This window comes from Cryptomeria japonica, chromosome 2 (assembly GCF_030272615.1).
Source record: "Cryptomeria japonica chromosome 2, Sugi_1.0, whole genome shotgun sequence".
NCBI lineage: Eukaryota > Viridiplantae > Streptophyta > Pinopsida > Cupressales > Cupressaceae > Cryptomeria > Cryptomeria japonica.
In genome coordinates, this window is record NC_081406.1 from 136,253,004 (window position 1) to 136,271,730 (window position 18,727).

The window sequence follows — 18,727 nt, forward strand, 5'->3', positions numbered from 1 at the left end:
TGCCCCCTTCGTCATCCCCCTGTCGTCCCCAAACTTAAGCCCTTGGTATGTTAAGATATGAAAGCTCACAATAGTTTCATTTGATATGTTAATCGAGGAAAAACCTACAATATATAGCTTCCAAGATTCCAAACCCATGAGGATCATGAAGAGGTAGAAAACCAAAAAAAGAAATTGCTTATCCAAGTTTCCAAATTTGTGACAAGGAAAAAGTAGAATCTCAATCAAATAAGGAGAATGTGCAACTCATTATCTTATTCTACCTAAGTAAAAATATTACCTAATTAAGCTTTTTAATAGTGGAATATCACACTTAGGATAAAACATATCCAAGGTAAATAAAATATTACATTGATAGGCTTCTTTGGTTGCTCTAAAAGTGGTGCCTTATGAATTATGTTCTTGGATACTAAAGTTTCCAAATTCTAGGCACTCTTGATAGCTTCTCGTAGAGATTGTGATTCGAAGGCTTTAACCAAACCTTTCAATGGTTTTTGTTGATGTGTTTTTTATGCACTATGCAACACAAAATAAAATACTAAGTATTCTATCCTCTCTTGAACAAAATCCTCCCAAGTGCTAAACTACGTGATCAAATGGGATGACTCCAAGATTCCAATAGTCAGGTCTTGACTTTATATTGCAGATAGACTCAATGATTGTGATGTGATATCTTCTGGAATCACAAGGGGGACTTACGTTGCTTGGGTCAAGACCTATCCATTCTCATGTTTCATGATTGATTTACACTCCATGATTTAGGTCATCCTTGAGCAACATCTCGACTTAGCCAAATTTTGTTTTTTGTACCCTAATTCTTTAATTTTGACCCCTTACTAGCATTGCCTTAGGTTTTATTGGAATTCTTACTTCTCTAGCATGGGCACATTTCTAGGGTTCATTCACACAAATTTCTCTTGATGAGCAAGCTAGTATCATGACCATGACTTAAACAAAATTTTAACTTAGTCAAATTATCTCCTCCAAACTTCTATGAGTTCATCGGCTTCATTCTTCATCATTTGGATGTCTTTTGTCATTGGAAGGTAATTCTTGACCACCATACCTCAGTCTTGACCTGTGCTACCCTAAAACCCTAGAACTTAGTCATGTTTACAATTGAGATCTTGGTGACTTGATCACTTAATACAGCTTAATCATGCAGGTCTCATCTAACTCTGACTCCAACACTTAAAGCAAATCAACCCTAGCAACCAAGTACTTTGGGAAATATCTTGCAACTTGACAACATGGGTAATGATGGAGGAATGGAAGGTGAGACCTATAGAGGTGAGAGAGAGAGAGAGGGTGAGAGGAAGAGATAATGACCTGGAGAGGGTAGAGAAGGAGAGAAGAAGAGAGGGATGGAGAAAGAGACCTAGAGAGGGGAGAGAGAAGAGAGATAGTAGAGAGGGATAGAGAAGAGAGATAGAAGAGAGATACCAATGTCAATCTTTTTCTATATTTTCTGAGAACTCAGCCTATCGTCAGAATTCCGACTCCACAGGGTAAAATTCTGATAGAGGAGTGTCGTCAAATGCACAGCATCCTCGTCGGAACTCTCCTGGAGGCCGTTACATAAGGTAAAATTCCGACAGAGGAGTGTTGTCGGATGCACAACATCCTCTTCGGAACTCTTCTGGAGGCCGTTAATTCTGACAGAGGAGTGTCGTCGAATGCACAACATCCTCATCAGAACTCTCCTGGAGGCCATTGTAACGGCCTCTAGGAGAGTTCCGACAAGTATGCTGTGCATCTGATGACACTCCTCTGTCGGAATTTTACCCTGTGGAGTCAGAATTTCGACGATAGGCCGAGATCGCAACGGTATTCTTTCTGGGTATGAGCATCCATGGCGGCCATCAGAAAGGTTGGAGGTGGTGTCGGAATTGCGATGACCACAAGGATAGTCGGAACTTCCGACAAAAAGTTTTCGACGACTTTTTTTGTCGGTAGTGCGATGAAATTTCGTCAGAATTCTGACAATTTTCCGTCGAAATTTTGACCCGAATGTACTAGTGATAGAAGAAAAGGAATAGAAACCCTAAATATATTCCTTGACTCTCTCTTGCAAGAAGAAGTCAAAGTGAATCATCTCCTTGGGCTCTTTTGTATTCTAATGCATGCATGAGAGTGGGATTAGGTCTTAGCCACTTGATTCCATTTTCATACATCACAAAAATAAACCTCAAAAATAAAATACCAACTAACAAATAAGCCTTAGAAACAAAATATTGCATGATAAACATAAAAGGAATCTGTTGAAATGGTTTCAAAAATAGTGGTAATGACTGCAAAAAATGCACAAAATAGACTTATTGAAACAACTTCCAAAGATCATGGATAGAAATGATTGTAGAATATGTGCAAAATGGATTGGTTGAAACAACTTTTTACATTGTAATTAGCAATTGTGAAACAACTTTAGAAAGTTTAAAACAAAGGCAATCAACAGGTGTAAAATCAATTTCCACTACGTTTACTGTTTTGCAAAACATATGGCAACATAGACAAGACACAAAAAATGTTTCATGAATTGTAGAAAGAAAACATGGACATGCATGACAAACATATAAACTATTTTACAAATTGCAAAAAGAAAATGTAGACAAGGACGTTATGTGTTTGATTGAAATGTAAGCATGGACAAAACATGTGACAATGAAACAAGGAACATCAAATGCAAAGTAGAAACATATATGCATAGAAGGAAGAATTAAAAATGAATGCTAAATGTTTACCATAATCAATGTTGAATGTTTATGACAGACAAGGAATATGAACCATTACAACATACACAAGACATAGACCTTGGGCAACAAAAATAATTTGGTTAAGGGCACATTAAATGCAGAACATGCAACTTAGAAACCACAAATGACTATTACCACATGCCTGTGACTGAAATGTTTTAGAAAATGCCTCAAATGCAGAATGTGGGGGCAAAAAAATGGCATGCTAATTGAATGATAGGATGTCAATTTTGAAAATATAGAAACATAGACAAAATATACACAAAATATACAATCCATTTGACCAATTGCTCCCTCCAAAGCAATGCAATTTTTTTTAGATATTAGAGTAATTCAAAGAAACATTTTATTTACTTCAACAAAAGTGCATAAAAGACTGAACTGACAAATTCAATGTAAAACTGTTTTGCCAAGTAAAAACCAGATTAATTAAGAGGACAAAGGGTTGTCCCACCAGGCATGCCAAATGTAGATGAAGGAAATGAAGATCTAAATCAGAGATTTAGATTTGTTCCAACATCACAACAATTGAGTACTTGTCAAAGAAACACACATGCAATTGGAACAACTATCTAACACACACATGCATTCAATGGAAATCTGACTCCATTTCCCTCCTATCTACCAAGATCTTGTGTTGAGTGATTATTGCTTTTAGAAACACAATGCACAAGAGGCTATGGAGAATGGAGATGATTGAAGAGAGAATAATCAAAATGTAAAAGAAAACTAGAATGCAAGAGTACACTAGAATACAAGAGTGAACTAAATTACCGGGCTTAAAAACTAGAGGGAGCAAGGAATTTATAGGTGTCCTTAGGGTGGATCTAAAACTGCATGATAAATGTGGGATAACAAATTGGTGCAAATGTTTATCCCACATGCATTAAGTGGATGCAATCGACGGAGGTGAAACATGATAAATAGAATGAGGTTGTGATATGATAGAGATTTAAGAATTTATTATTAAAATAGATATAGTGAATGATGAATAATAGTAAATATATAGAATATGTTATTAAATGGATTTATGAAATAATGAAGAATGAATAATGGAATAAAGATATAAGTTATTTAATAAATAATGGATCCACTTGATTAATGGAAAAATTAATATTATTAAGAGGACATTTTTATGTGTCTACAGGTGTTTTTGACTTTTATAATATTGAAGCAAAACTAGTAAAATGTCTAGTGTATCATGTAATTAAGCCTATAATACTAATAATCATAGACACATGATATGGTTACGTAATATTTAGATTCTTTGGCACATTAACCTTTACCTATCCCTATTATTTTGTATTAGTGTTCAAAGGCATCTTATATCCTTTATTTTATTTGATTGCACATTTATATATATATATATATATATATATATATATATATATATATATATATATTTGATCTTTTTATTATTGAATTTTATTCATAGACAATTATTATATGCTCATTATTTCTTACAAAAACCATATATAGATATTTATTATGGTTTTGATAAATGTTTCATGTGATAGTATAATTAATAGTTGTTACATATCCATTTTTCGTTACATGATGTTATATTTTTTCTTTGCAATTCCTTGCATTCTTCATATGCAACTAATTAGAGGAGAGAATATGTTATCACTAAAATTCTTCATGACTTTGAATTTAATGATGCATCAATTATAGTTATAACTATTTTTCTACCAAGTGAATATTCATTATTGTATCCAAATAGAATACATTTCCACATAGTCATGGACTTTACTATGATATTTGAAAAGTTAATTCATGTTCCACATTATCAAAGTCCTCTAGTAGACGATAATAGCCCTTCAAACTTATTCAATTTAACAAATTACTTTTCATTATACTATTTGTAAAATCAAATTTGTAATTGTGAATACTAGTCTAACAATACCAATACTACTCTAATACTTACAATACTAGCCTTATGAGATTGTGATTACAACACACCTTGAAACACACATGCGATTAAGAAAACAAAATAACGAAGCTAGCTAGTTGATTGTATGAGCTCAATGATTGAAGGAAGCCTCAATGTTGTGCTGTCGTTGGAGATTTTGTCTAGAATTTTAATGACCTCATTCATTGTTGGTCGATTTTCAGGTCTGGGCGACGTGCAAGCCAATCCCAACTGAACCATATTAATCATTTGTTGCCCACTCTCTTCAACCGTATCAAAGTGAGTAGCAATTACTTGAAATGGCGTTGCATCTACAGATGTCCTCAGTGCCCACTCTAGAAGTGTGTTTTCTTCCCTAAACATCTCCGACGTTGGATTTTGGCTTGATATCATTTCTAAAATCACAACTCCATAACTGTACACGTCTCCTCTCGCTGTCATTCTCCCACTTCATGCATACTCTAAACAAAATTTGAGAAATAGGATCATATTTAGTGATTCATCATTAGAAAAGTGAGTAAAAACAAATTTTGATTCATTATCAGGAAAGAGAGTAAAAAAAAATTGTTCATTTTTCTCCTTATGCTCTCTATCATCCTGATGATGGATCACAGAATGTAATCCGAAACATTGATGCAAAAATTCTCACACAATCGAATTCAGAAACATACACCATTAATCAAATAGATTGCGAAAATCTACTTTTTGTTAAATTTTTTTTTATCACATTCAATAACTCATTATCAAAAATTAATTTTTTTAAAAATCACTAAATGGTTCATCACTGAATCATTTAAAAAGAGAGTCTCCCTTACAAATGGTAAAAAAACATACACAATTAAAATCAAAAGAACTCAGACCAAAGACGCACTTACCTGGTGGTATGTAGCCGATGGATCCTTGCAAATTGGAGGTGCTAAATCCGCGACTCATGTCATCGTAGTCGAGGATTCTGGAAATCCCGGAATCGGCAATCCCGGGCTCAAATTCCATGTCCAGCAAGATGTTAGACGGTTTTAAATCGCAGTGTAAAACTGGCTGCGGACATTCATGATGAAGGTACTTCAATCCCTCAGCCACTCCACGTGCGATTCTCAAGCATACGCTCCAGGTGAGTGTCTTTTCTTGAATATGCTCCGCCAAGCTTCGATTCGGCATCATCCCCATAACCAAAGCCATGGTCTTTGAAGCCCAGCAGTACCCCAACAAGCGAACTAAGTTACGGTGTTTAGTCATGGCCAGTGCTCGAATCTCGGCAATCAGGCTCTCACTCACGGCGATTTCATCTTTGAATCTCTTCACAGCTACAGCTTGTTCCCTGCCGTATATATTTAGCTTCCCGCTATATACTGTTGCCATTCTGCCGGAGCCGATTATGTTTGTATCACTAAACTCTGAAGTCGCATGGAACAGATACCAGTGATTTAACTTGACTATTTCTCGCTCAAGGAACAAATCCCTCTGTACTAGGTACTCATCCTTGCCCTTTTTTCTCCTGTGAACATAAAAGTACAGCATGGCTGTTAGAACAAGAGCTCCAAAAGCAGACGATCCCACGATAATAAGGACCTTGGATGGGTTTGAGAGACCACTGGAGGATTTGGGGAATTCTGAACTGCAGAGACCAGAGTTCCCAAGTAAAGCGATGGCTGACCGATTTCTGAAGACACCCTCTGTGGGAACAGGACCAGAGAGATGGTTATAAGAGAGATTCAGATAGAGAAGGGTTTCTATGTCGCCAAGATAACCTGGTATGGGACCAGATAAATTGTTGACAGAGAGATCCAAGTTCGTAAGAGTAATGAGTGTGCTCAATGTTTGCGGAATTTGACCACTGAATTGATTGTTTGAAAGGTTCAGTTGCAGCAGCTCCACGCAGCTTCCAAGGCTCACCGGGATCTCACCGCTTAAGTGATTGCCGGCCAGGTCCATCACAGTAACAAATTGCATACCCCCTATTTCTGGCGGAATTATTCCATGGAATAGATTATAGGGCATTGAAAATGAACGAACTATATTCCGCAGGCTTGCAATAGCAGGAGGAATGTTACCGTTTAGGAGATTGTAGCCGAGGGACAGATCCTGAAGATTGGTACAGTTTGAAAGGGATTCCGGAATCGTTCCTGACAATTGATTTTGCTCCAAATGTAGTTCCGCTAGGAAGCGTAGGCGACTCAGCTGTGGAGGTATGCCCCCGCTTAGCTGATTGCTCTGCAGTCTGAGAAGCCCCAACGCCGAACAGTTGCACAACTCTGCTGGAATCCTTCCGCTGAAATTATTGTTCCTCGCCACAAATTGTTGAAAGGATTTCAGGCGACCAAACTCGATCGGAATACTTCCGCTCAATGAATTTCCATATACACGTGCAAGCTGTAGATTTGTAAGATTCCCCAGCTCAACCGGAAGAGAGCCTGTCAGATAATTACCCGATATGCTTAATTGGATCAGTCGGGCAAGTTGGCCCAATGATTTAGGAATATTACCCGTGAGGGAATTCCAGTACAAGCCTAAAATGATGAGAGATGATATGTTCCCGATAGAAGGAGGAATTGTCCCTTCGTATCGACTCCCTCCCATCCATAGCCGTTCCAGGAAGGGCATTTGGCCGAGCCATGAAGGAATCGGGCCGCTCATAAAGTTGGCACCCATAGCCAAAAACCGGAGCTGAGTCAGATTGGCGATGGCGGCTGTGGGTATCTGACCACTGAGACGGTCACCGTACAAACCAAGGAATTGTAGTCTGGTGAGAAGGCCAAGACTTTTGGGTATGGTTCCGTTGATCAAATAGTTAAAACATAAATCCAGCGTTACCAGATTGGTACAGTTTGACAGAGAATCAGGAACTGGGCCTGTGAAGTTGTTCTCACGGAGGTTAAGCATATTTAGCTTGGATAACTTTGAAAGGCTGGAAGGTATGGGACCAGTAAGCTCGTTAGCAGAGAGGTCAAGGATTTTGAGCTCGGTACAGTTGGAGAGAGATAAGGGAAGTGGGCCAGTGAAATTGTTTCGGTCCAGAGAGAGTAAAGCGAGCACAGAACAAGAGGCGAAGGCAGAGGATGGAATTGGACCGGTTATAGAATTGGAGGAAAGATTGAGTGTAGTGAGGTGGGTAAAGGTGGGGAATTTAAGTGGTAATGAGCCAAAGATGGCCTTGTTTTGGAGATTGAGAGCGATTACGCTCTGGTTGGAGTGGTCACAGGTGACGCCCGTCCAATTACAGAAATTGGAGAGCTCTCCGTCTAGCCAGTTGTCGAGAGAATAGCCAGACAGGCTCTGTTTGAGAGCCAAAAGTGACTTCGCATCCCCTGGGATGGCCTCTGCCTTTATAGTAAATGGCAGTGCCACAACTGAAATGAGAGCCAAGTAAACCCTAAACCAGGCCATCCCTGCAATCACACTATGACAGTATTAACGGAACAACGCCTATCTGGGATTAACAAACAAACACACACACAAGCACGAAGCTTTACCTTCACATTTTTGTAGGTGAAGTGGACAAAAATAATAGCTCTCTTTCTTGTCGATGGGCACAAGTTCTCTATCATATCATTACATCAACTTAGGTGAGATATCACATTTGAGTTAAGGCCATCATAATTTTAAAAGATAAAAGATAATTTGATATTTGCATTACAACCAAGATTTTAGAATAGTCTACATATTTTCTCTTTATACCTTGCATCATTTTTACATATACATAATTAATGATTCAATAACTTTTAGTTAGAAACTCTTTTATCATTTGTATCAACAATTAAGATTTTAAAATACTCTACATATTTTCTCTTTATACCTTACATCATTTTTACATATACATATTTAATGATTCAATGACTTTTAGTTAGAAACTCTTTTATCATTTGAATCAGCAATTAAGATTTTAAAATACTCTACATATTTTCTCTTTATACCTTACATCATTTTTACATATACATAACTAATGATTCAATGACTTTTAGTTAGAAACTCTTTGATACTTAACATCAATCAATCCAACAACTTATCTGACCTACAAGAATTTGGCAAAAATCTATTGACATAGAAAATTCTATGTATTATAGTCACTCAATCAAGTTCTTTAGTCAAATTAAAAATTGAAGCTTTGACATTTATGCTAACTATCACATCTCAAGGGGTCCATATATGAAATTTGTAAGTAAAGTAAACACAAACATTAGCTCGTGGGCAGTAATGACAAACATGCTAGTGACTCAAATTAATTTAAAAAAATATATTTAAAAAAAAATTAAATTTAAAATAATACAAAATTGATTGAATTTAAATATGATTGGGTTACTAATTAAAAGCTATCGAATGATTAATTATGTAAATGTGAAAATAGGACATTGATAGAATTATCTCAATTATATTTCTTTGGGTGTTATAAAGAGGAATTAGAATGTTTTATATCTTTGGGTGTTATTTTAAATGTGAAATTATTTTAAATTAATTAGATGTTGATTTTAGAAACTTTTTTTTTTGAGAAAAAAAGATAAAATTAATTTAAAATGACAAAATTAATTTAAAATGACAATTTGACATTTGAATCAACAATCAAGATGTTAGAATACTCTAGATATTTTTTCTTCATAATGCATCATGTTTACATATACATAATTAATGATTCAATGAATATTAGTCAAAAGCCTTTTCATAAGGTCAATCAATCTAAAAGCTTTACTGACCTAAAAGAACTTGGTGAAAGTCTTCAACCTGGAAAATTCTTGGTATTATAGCCACTCAATCAAGTTCTTTAGTCAAATTGAAAATTGAATCTTTTACATTTATGGTAGGTATCATATCATGAAGGATCCATATATGAAATTTGTAAGTAAAATCAACAAAAATAATAGCTCATGGGTAGAGATGACAAACATGCTGCAACTTGTAGGTAGTGAGTAGGTTCAACAATGGCATGTAAATCATACATTCCATGTGATCTTTTCTTTCTTTCTTCGGTGATGATCTGTTGGTATTATGGATGTGTTGCATTGGTTTTGTCATTGATGTCAACAATTATCAACACTTATCCTTATGGAGATCCTTGGTTATGTTCACTAGCAAGTTCAGTGACTTATGCACAGTCACCGGTATTTGGTTCACCGACAAGTTATATTGTTCATCGACACAGAGGATGACTTGTTATCATTTGGAGATCACTTGGTTATGTCGAAGACATGGTTTGGACACTTGGTTTTGGTATTTTGGTTATTGGTCTAATTGGGTTGACATATTTGCTGTTACCGACAAATTGGTCTAGGTTATGGACTGACATGCATTATCTATTCCAGATCAACAAAACATGTTATGGAGATAATTTAATCAATTGGTATTGTTGTAATTACATTTATCCAACATGATGCATCACATCTTGACTTACTTGTAATTGATTTTATTGTAATATTCTTAATTAGCCGACCTACACATTTGGTCTTAGGTTTTGGTATATATGTAAGATCTCATTTGTGAGATAAATGCAACAAGTAGAGGAACATGTAATATATGGTATTGTAACATGGTATGCACAAATATTGAAGATCATATGAGAAGACCATAGAGAAGGTTCAAGGAAGGTTTGAAGGTGATTATCATAGCTTAACCGATATTGAATCCAGCATTGGAGATGCTACTTTGAGCAGTACATTATCATTGGATTTAATCATCCAATTGTAGTCAGTGTGACTCCCATCTTGTGATTGAGTAGTGATCTCTAGGCGGTTGGCCTTTCTGCATGTGCAGATCCCATTTGTACACACATACTATCTGCAGTAGTATCATCTGATTGTGGGTAAGGTTTCCCACTGTGGTTTTTCCCCTTACAGGGTTTCCAAATACAAATATTTGTGTTATGTGTTGTGGATGTTGTTTCTCTTTCTATTTCATGCATTAAGTTTCACCGGTATTAATATTAACTGTTAATCTGTTAACCGACATCAAGTTTGGTTTACCGGTATTATGTATCAAGTTTGATTAAGTTATATTTGGGTTGAAATTAATAGACAACTGATTCACCCCCCCTCTCAGTTGCCTCCGGGTCCCAACATGATAAAAAAAGAGTCTTTTAGTATTTTGGTGAAAATTCAAACCCTATGAATTTTACTTTCAATGAATTTTGAAGTTCATAAAACTCTTAGTCTCTAACTTTTCCTTCTTATTTAGGTATTTACATGAATTTCAAACTCATGAATAGAGTTTTTGACACTTTATTTAGTTGGTGAACCAAGAAAATCACTAAAAGTTTCACAAAGGTTAATTCCAAACTCTTTTATTAATAAAAAAGAGTTTGAAAAGTAAGAAATTTTTATGAAAAATACTTAAACACACACCTTTTTTTTTGGAAAGAAAGTAGTTTGTGAACCAAATGAGATGTTGAAAATAAAGGAAACAATATACATAAATATTTTTACAATAAATGAGGTTAGCGAATTAGGAAAATATCAAAAAAGATAAGTGAAAGATAAAAATAAACTCATAGAAAAGGAGATTTGTTGAGAATAAAACAAATGACTTAAGAAAAATATATTTTAGCAAATTGGCTGGCTTCTCAACTAACAAACCCACATTTTGCAAAACAAAGGTTTCATCAATAATTTACCAAGATAATTATAATAAAAAACTTATGACTTAGAGGAATAAAATGAGACTTAAACCTCAAATAGACTGGCATTTTTAACTTTATATACAATGACAAAATATTGGATAAAAATTAAATATGATTGGGACAAAGTTAGAATGTGACAAAGAAAACAAAAAATATTTGGTTAGCAAGAAATATTATTCATTGGACTAGAGACACTCCAAAAACATAAGGAGACAAGAACAAAAAATAACAAAACATGATACAAGATGAGGACAACTTGCTTACTAATTGAATAGCTTCAAATATTACCCATACTAATAAATAAAAAATGGAGTTCCATCAAAATATGATAGGACGAAAAAATTATCTCCGATGACATGCTTGATTTTGAAGGGACCCTTCTAAAGTAAATCATATTTTTTGTGTAGTCTCTTTGGCTCTCCTCTTTTGCCCCATAATAAAACACTATGTTTTACCATAAAATTCCTCTACGTTTCTTTCTTAAATAAAAAATCCACTCCATCCTCTTTGATTTTTGGTAATTTTATTAGCTACTTCTTCTCTCTATTTTTCAATTTTGGATAGGTACATTATCCACTTTTCTAGTGTATCTCATAATTGCTCATCTTTATAGTCAATATCAAATTCTTTCCTCACCTTGTTTTACAATACTTTCAAACATTTTTTGTGTGATTGGTGGTCTATTACTAAGATGCATCCTTTCCCATAATTCATCTAAATCTATGTTCCCTACCTTTGTACCGCCAATTTTTTGGTAATGCATTTTTTAGGTTGGATAAATTCTCATAACCCAAATATTTTTACTTCATCTTAGCTAAAGTTAAATTGTTGAAAATGCAAGAGATTTATTTAACACATATTTAAATAGTTCTAGAGGGAGTTTGGATTTCAATGTTTAGTTCCATATTTCATAATTAATTATAAAATTATTTTATCAAATGTAATTTTTTTCCTTATAGGTCATAGGGATTAAAATAATTGTATACCTTTTATTCATGGTCAACTGTCCTATCGGGGGCTTGAGATTTATCTTGAATTTCCTTTTGGCCATTATTATATCATATTTTTTGTGTAGTCTCTTTGACTCTCTTCTTTTACCCCGTAATAAAACACTATATTTTACCATAAAATTCCTCTATGTTTCTTTCTTAAATAAAAAATCCTCTCCATCCTCTTTGATTTTTGGTAATTTTATTAGCTACTTCTTCTCTCCATTTTTCAATTTTGGATAGGTACATTATCCACTTTTCTAGTGCATCTCAAAATTGCTCATCTTTATAGTCCATATTGCAATCTTTCTTCACCTTTTTTTACAACACTTTCAAACATTTTTTGTGTGATTGGTGGTCTATTACTAAGATGCATCCTTTCCCATAATTCATCTAAATCTATGTTCCCTACTTGTGTACCACCAATTTTTTGGTAATGTGTTTTTTAGGTTGGATAAATTCTCATAACCCAAATGTTTTTACTTCATCTTAGGTAAAGTTAAACTGTTGAAAATGCAAGAGATTTATTTAGCACATATTTAAATAGTTCTAGAGTGAGTTTGGATTCCAATGTTCAGTTCCATATTTCATAATTAATTCTAAAATTATTTTATCAAATGTAAATTTTTTCCTTATAGGTCATAGGGATTAAAATAATTGAATACCTTTTATTCATGGTCAACTGTCCTATCGGGGGCTTGAGATTTATCTTGAATTTCCTTTTGGTCATTTTTAATGAATCCACACTCTTGCACTCACCAATTCTCCAAATATTTCTTGTAAAATTCCTCTTTAGTTATTAAGTTCTAATTTATAGGTCCAATTTTAATGCTATCAGGATTTGAGAATTTAATTAATGCTAACACATGTATACTTATATTTTTTACTAACATGTGTACTCATTTGAATTATTCTAATCAAATATTTAAATGATTTCTAAAACCTAATTGACCTTTAAATCTTTTTGAAAATTTGATAATACTATTTTTAGACCTACCAAATGATCTTCTTATCACTAATAAAATTTTACCCAAAATTATCATTATCCATGAGGTTATAATTTACTTTTTGAATATTAACTTGGTTACTACAACCATATCTCTACCCACTTTTAGTTATAAAACCATTAATTTTCTTTGAAAATTTGTCACTAAATTATGATTCCTTTATTAAATCAAAATATGAGTAGGATATCAATGTTTAAGCTCTTCAAAATATTCTATGACTTTTATCATATGGATAATATGTAATGCTTCATACTTGAGCAAGGTTCTAAAAATTTTGTTAGATTTTGACAAGGTCATGAGAAGCCCTTTGGAGGAAAAAAAAATCATAACTTGAAAAAGATCAACTCACATCTAAGCAATAATTTTGATGCAACTTTTGAAGACTCATAATTGAAAAAAAAAATGAAGTTCGTTAAAAAAGAAGATGTTGTAAAAGTATCATTTGGTTTCAACAAGGTTGGTATAACCTTGTTGGAAGCTAAAAGAGATGTGAGTGGAGACTATTTTTTTTGAAAAACTCAAGGGGGTCACAGACAACATAAGATTTAGGCTAGTAACAAGTCAGACTAAAATGTGAGTGCTTGGTTAAGGATAGTTAGATTAAAAAAAAACACAAGTTGGTATAAAACACATCTATATGAAATTGCAAAAAAATTGGTTTCTATATTATGAATAAAAAAGAACGTATCATCATAAACAATGTGAATCATAAATAATTTTTTTGTAAATGATTTATAGTAAAACTTGCATGTGCGTGAACAATGTATAGATCACAAGGTCTAGCACTAGATGTAGTTATGTTTGATCCTTTAAGAATCAAGTAACACGCAGATTAGTTTATGAAGAAATGTCATATGCATGATGTATACATTTGATTCCACTTATGAGATAAAATTTTAAATCTAACGAAAAAGTTGTGATTGAAATGTATTAATTATTTACAAAAGAAAAATGATAAATACAATATGATCAAAACAAATTTAGAACACACATGTTAATATCAAATTTTCGTTTAAAATATCATATCGATGATATTTTAAATGAATATGACTTCGAGCAATCACACATGATATCACTACAAGAAACACATGGATATCACTTACCAAGCAATGACAAACTACAAATTTTGATTCCATTTTAATGTATGCTATGTATGTAGTTATCGTATATGTTACAATCAACACAAAAATCATGTTTTCAATTGATATAGAGAAAATATTATAACTGCAAATTATAGGAATAAACTTAAATGCATCGCTTGGTATAAAAATCACTATAACATCTAGTATTATTGAGAAAGCACTAGAAAATGTACACCTGAACAATAATGTGCTAAGTGTTGGTGAATTTAATATCAATATGGAAGAATAGAATGCAAATATCAAAGGACTAGAAATATTTCTTAACAGTATAAATATACATTTATTATTTGAAAAAATAATTCACTTATGGGATCACATATTGACCATGTTCTTGGTCAAAAATCAACAAAAGAAAAATATAAAATATATAAAATAAAACAAACATGTATTCACATGACATAACAACATAATTTATCATTTGTTTGATATATTATAAATAATAATAATGATGATAATAATGTAGTAAGTATAAATAAATTGTTGGAAAATATGCGACAACATAATCAAAATTTTCATATAATCCAAAAGAGAAATATATGCAATAAGTACTTAGAATCCATATGTAAGATAATACACAACATAACCATAAAAGATGACACAAAATATACCCTAGGAAAATCCTCATGGGGGAAAACCCCAACTTCCAAAAGGTCGTATATTTAGAGGTCGAAAAGTATTGGAAATCTAAGTTGTGTTGTCTTTGATGTCAAACTTGGTTGTCTAAATGGAGTTTGGTCCGAATATGATTATGTATTGTTGTAGGTTTCTTTGCCTTGTGTTTCGTGTTGATGTTGAGTTTGATTTTTTGGCATTGGTTGTGGCGAGTTAAATATGTAGTAAAGAGTTTTTAATATATGCAGGAAAGAGTAGTTAATGTATGTGGGAAACAATATTTAATGTCTCATTGGTGAAATGCTTTGCATTCCTCTGAATGATAAAGACTGTGTTTTAGGAATATTGCATTGACTGATTTTCTAGTTTATGGAGTGTTGGCAATTGACACTCTATTGGTTGGTTTCATTTTGTTTTCATTGATGGCAACAAGGTTTTAGGTTTCAAATTCATTTGGTGTACCAGTAGGCACTTCATAGACTCTACACCGACACTGACACTGACAAGATAGAAGATTCTTTGGTTACCGACAATATAGGTCAACAGGGTATAGCAAAGGTCATCAGTACTGGAGGCTGACACATCTTGGATCCAACATCAACAAATTGTTTTAATACTTATTCATTTATGTTATCTGGTCGACATGTAAATATGATATTGTATATATCTTTGTAAGCCAACATAAGGCATGTAAATTGTATAGGGTATATAAGGCAGATTTATTAGATCATTCTGAGATATAGAAAGAAGGATAGACATATGGATATGGTTATGGACATGGAAATGTAATATAATATGAAATCATTCTGAGAGACTATGTATGTGAGGAATTCATTGTAAGGGCTATTCCGGTACTGAGGTTTAGGGTTTTAACCAGAACAAACAAAGCTTAAATCAAAACTGTATTCTGGCATAGGAGATGCTATATTAAGCAATTCAACACTTCTCTAGATTGTTGTCTGGATTGTTATGTAGTCAGTGAGGCTCCTATTGTGATGAGAAATGTGCTCTAGTCTGTAAGTCATCCTTCAAGTGCAGGCCCATCATATATTGTAATATCTCTTCATATGGCTAGTGAATTGATATTGTGGGTCACAAATCCCAACGTGGTTTTTCCTCTTTGAGGTTTTCCACGTATAAATCTGTGTGTTATGTTTCTCAATTATGTGTTTGGCTTATTGGTTGCATTACTTCTTTCAATTCTATTTATATCGGTATGTTGTTTGGTGTATGAATGTTTTGTTAAGATTAAAATCTTCTATTCTGGTATAACACTGATTCACCCCCCCTCTCAATGTTATTGGTTTCCAACAATTGGTATCAACGCCTTGTGTCTCGGAGGAAGTTTCACAGCTTGAGGAAGATCCTAAAACTAGAATCACTGAATATGGCTTTGGAGAAACAACTTGAAATGGCACTTGAAGATTATGATGCTAAAAGATTGAAGAATTTAAAGCTACAAGATGAGTTGAATTCTGCTAAGGAATTCATTCTTGTCATACAAGAAAGACTTTCATCTGTTCAAGCTAGGAGGAAGGAACTTTTGCAAAATTAGAATGATGGAAATGCACTTAAAGAACAATGTCAGAAATTGAGTTAGGAGAACATGGTTATGAAAAATAAAATGGAAACTATGACTATGAGGATGTCTAAGGAGATTGAGGACAGAAAGAAAAAGGAAGAAATTCTTGTTGTATCCTTGAAGAACAAATTTGAAGAATATGGTAGGTTGACTCATGGAAATGAGATATTGAGGAGTGATTTGGTACAATCCCATAACAATAAGCAAGAGATTGAAAGACAAATAATGATACTAAGAGAAGACTTAACTGTTCCTAGTGACTACAAAGAAAAAGGATTGAAGAATCTGTTACGAGTCGAATAGATGAGATAGATGGCGTAGGTGTTGATACATACCTACTGATTGTTCTGTTATGGGTCCTGATCCAATGTTTTTCCTGCTTTGTGATGATGTCTGATTTTGATATGTTGGTATAGGATAATTTGAGTCTGTTGCTGTCAATATGAATTGCTTTCGATATGGAGTGCCAAGCCGATTGATTTTTGATGCGGATCCTGATTTTGAGTTTGATGTGGATCTTTGATGTTTACCTTTCGATATGAATTTGATGTGATGTCTGATATGAGTCCCGATTCTTGATTTCCAATATGATTCCTGATTTGATGCTTGCGATATGGATCTTTGATTTGATTATTGCAATATGGATATTTATTGCTTTCAATATGATTCTATATTTCGATATGGGTCCTTGATTTTTGATATGGGTCTTTGATTTTTGATATGGTTCTTTGTTTGATTTCTCGATATGGGTCCTTGATTGATTTCTCGATATGGGTCAGATTTTTGATATGGGTCTTTGATTTTCATTATGGTTCTGATTTTCAACATGGTTCTGATTTTCAATATGGTTCTTGATTTGATTTTTCGTTGTTTCAAGTTGATTTTTCTTTGATTGGATATATCAGATAGATTTGGGAACTGATGATGGACACTTGTTGTTTTGTAGGAAAAGATTGGTGTGCTTCAGTCTCGAGAGCGATTGCCGAGACCATGGTCATTGATTCCTTGTTTGTCATAGGTTATCAGAGATGTGATTGAGAGATGTGGGTTGTCCTCTTTACTAGACATGCCTCGATATATCATTAACCGGGCTTTGTTGACAACTTTGGTAGAGATGTGGCACAGTGATACAAACACCTTCCATTTGGCTATAGGCGAGATGACAGTCACACCAGAGGACTGTTACTAAGTTTTACAGATTCCTATGGTTGGGGCCTTGTTGCCATATGAGTAGACTGAGGAGGGTGGGACAAAGGCTCTCCATCGTATCTTCCAGGATGATCAGATCAGTGGGTATGAGATCCCATTGCAGGAGTTCATGGATTTTGGTTATGCTCTGCTACCATTAGTATTAGCAAGTTTCATTGGTGGATTTCTGTGTCCTGGTCATAGGTCGAAGGGACTAACCATGGGATAGGGATTGGTGCTGGAGGACATGGTGACACATGGACACAGGTTTGCATGGGGGTCTTGTATGTTGGCCCGTCTATACAAACAACTTCACCAGGTGGTGTATCTAGGATATAGAAGTTTATCATCTAGGGTGAGATTATTACAGGTGTCGGCTTGGGAGCATATTCCTGTATCAAGACCACTTGCAGATAGGGATAGGCTAGTTGGTCAGGCATATGTTTATGGGTATATAGGTGTAGTTGTTGGCAGAGGGTATTGGATGATATTAATACTATCATTTGGAGACCGTATAGTTATTGTGAGGTGTGGGCAGAGGATGAGCTAGAGATGCCTTATGTGTATATGTCGAGGTATCTGATCGGGTAGATGCCTTTTATCATTGAGTGATTCTTGCATAGTCGTGCTCAATGATAGTATGGTAGACAATAAGGGATGCCATGAGGAGCTTGTTTATATGCTCATCAGCGACAGGATGTGCTGGAGTGGGGACCCAATTTGGATAGTGTAGCAATAATGGAGGAGTATATGACACTGGTAGGATAGATTTGGGATTATGGGGCTAGGGATGACAGAGGAGTTCTTAGTGTACTTCATGGCACATGCAGTGGCACGTATGTATGATCCTATAGAGATGTTGCCTGCTTTCAAAGACGATGAGGATGAGGAGCCAAAGAGGCGAGGGGGAGTTAGATGGAGAGATGAGGAGGGAGAGGAGA

General features: G+C 34.3%; 1 protein-coding gene across 1 annotated transcript; it reads right to left on the reverse strand.

Moving 5' to 3' along the window:
- Positions 1-4,608: 4,608 nt before the first annotated feature.
- On the reverse strand, positions 4,609-8,107 carry LOC131073205 (LRR receptor-like serine/threonine-protein kinase GSO1). The gene is made up of 2 exons (XM_059216456.1): positions 5,541-8,107; positions 4,609-5,126 (listed from the first exon to the last, which is right to left on the reverse strand). Exons 1-2 carry the CDS (start codon positions 8,047-8,049, stop codon positions 5,116-5,118), a joined length of 2,520 nt encoding a protein of 839 aa, XP_059072439.1. The 5' UTR covers positions 8,050-8,107; the 3' UTR covers positions 4,609-5,115.
- Between the last annotated feature and the right edge of the window lie 10,620 nt (positions 8,108-18,727).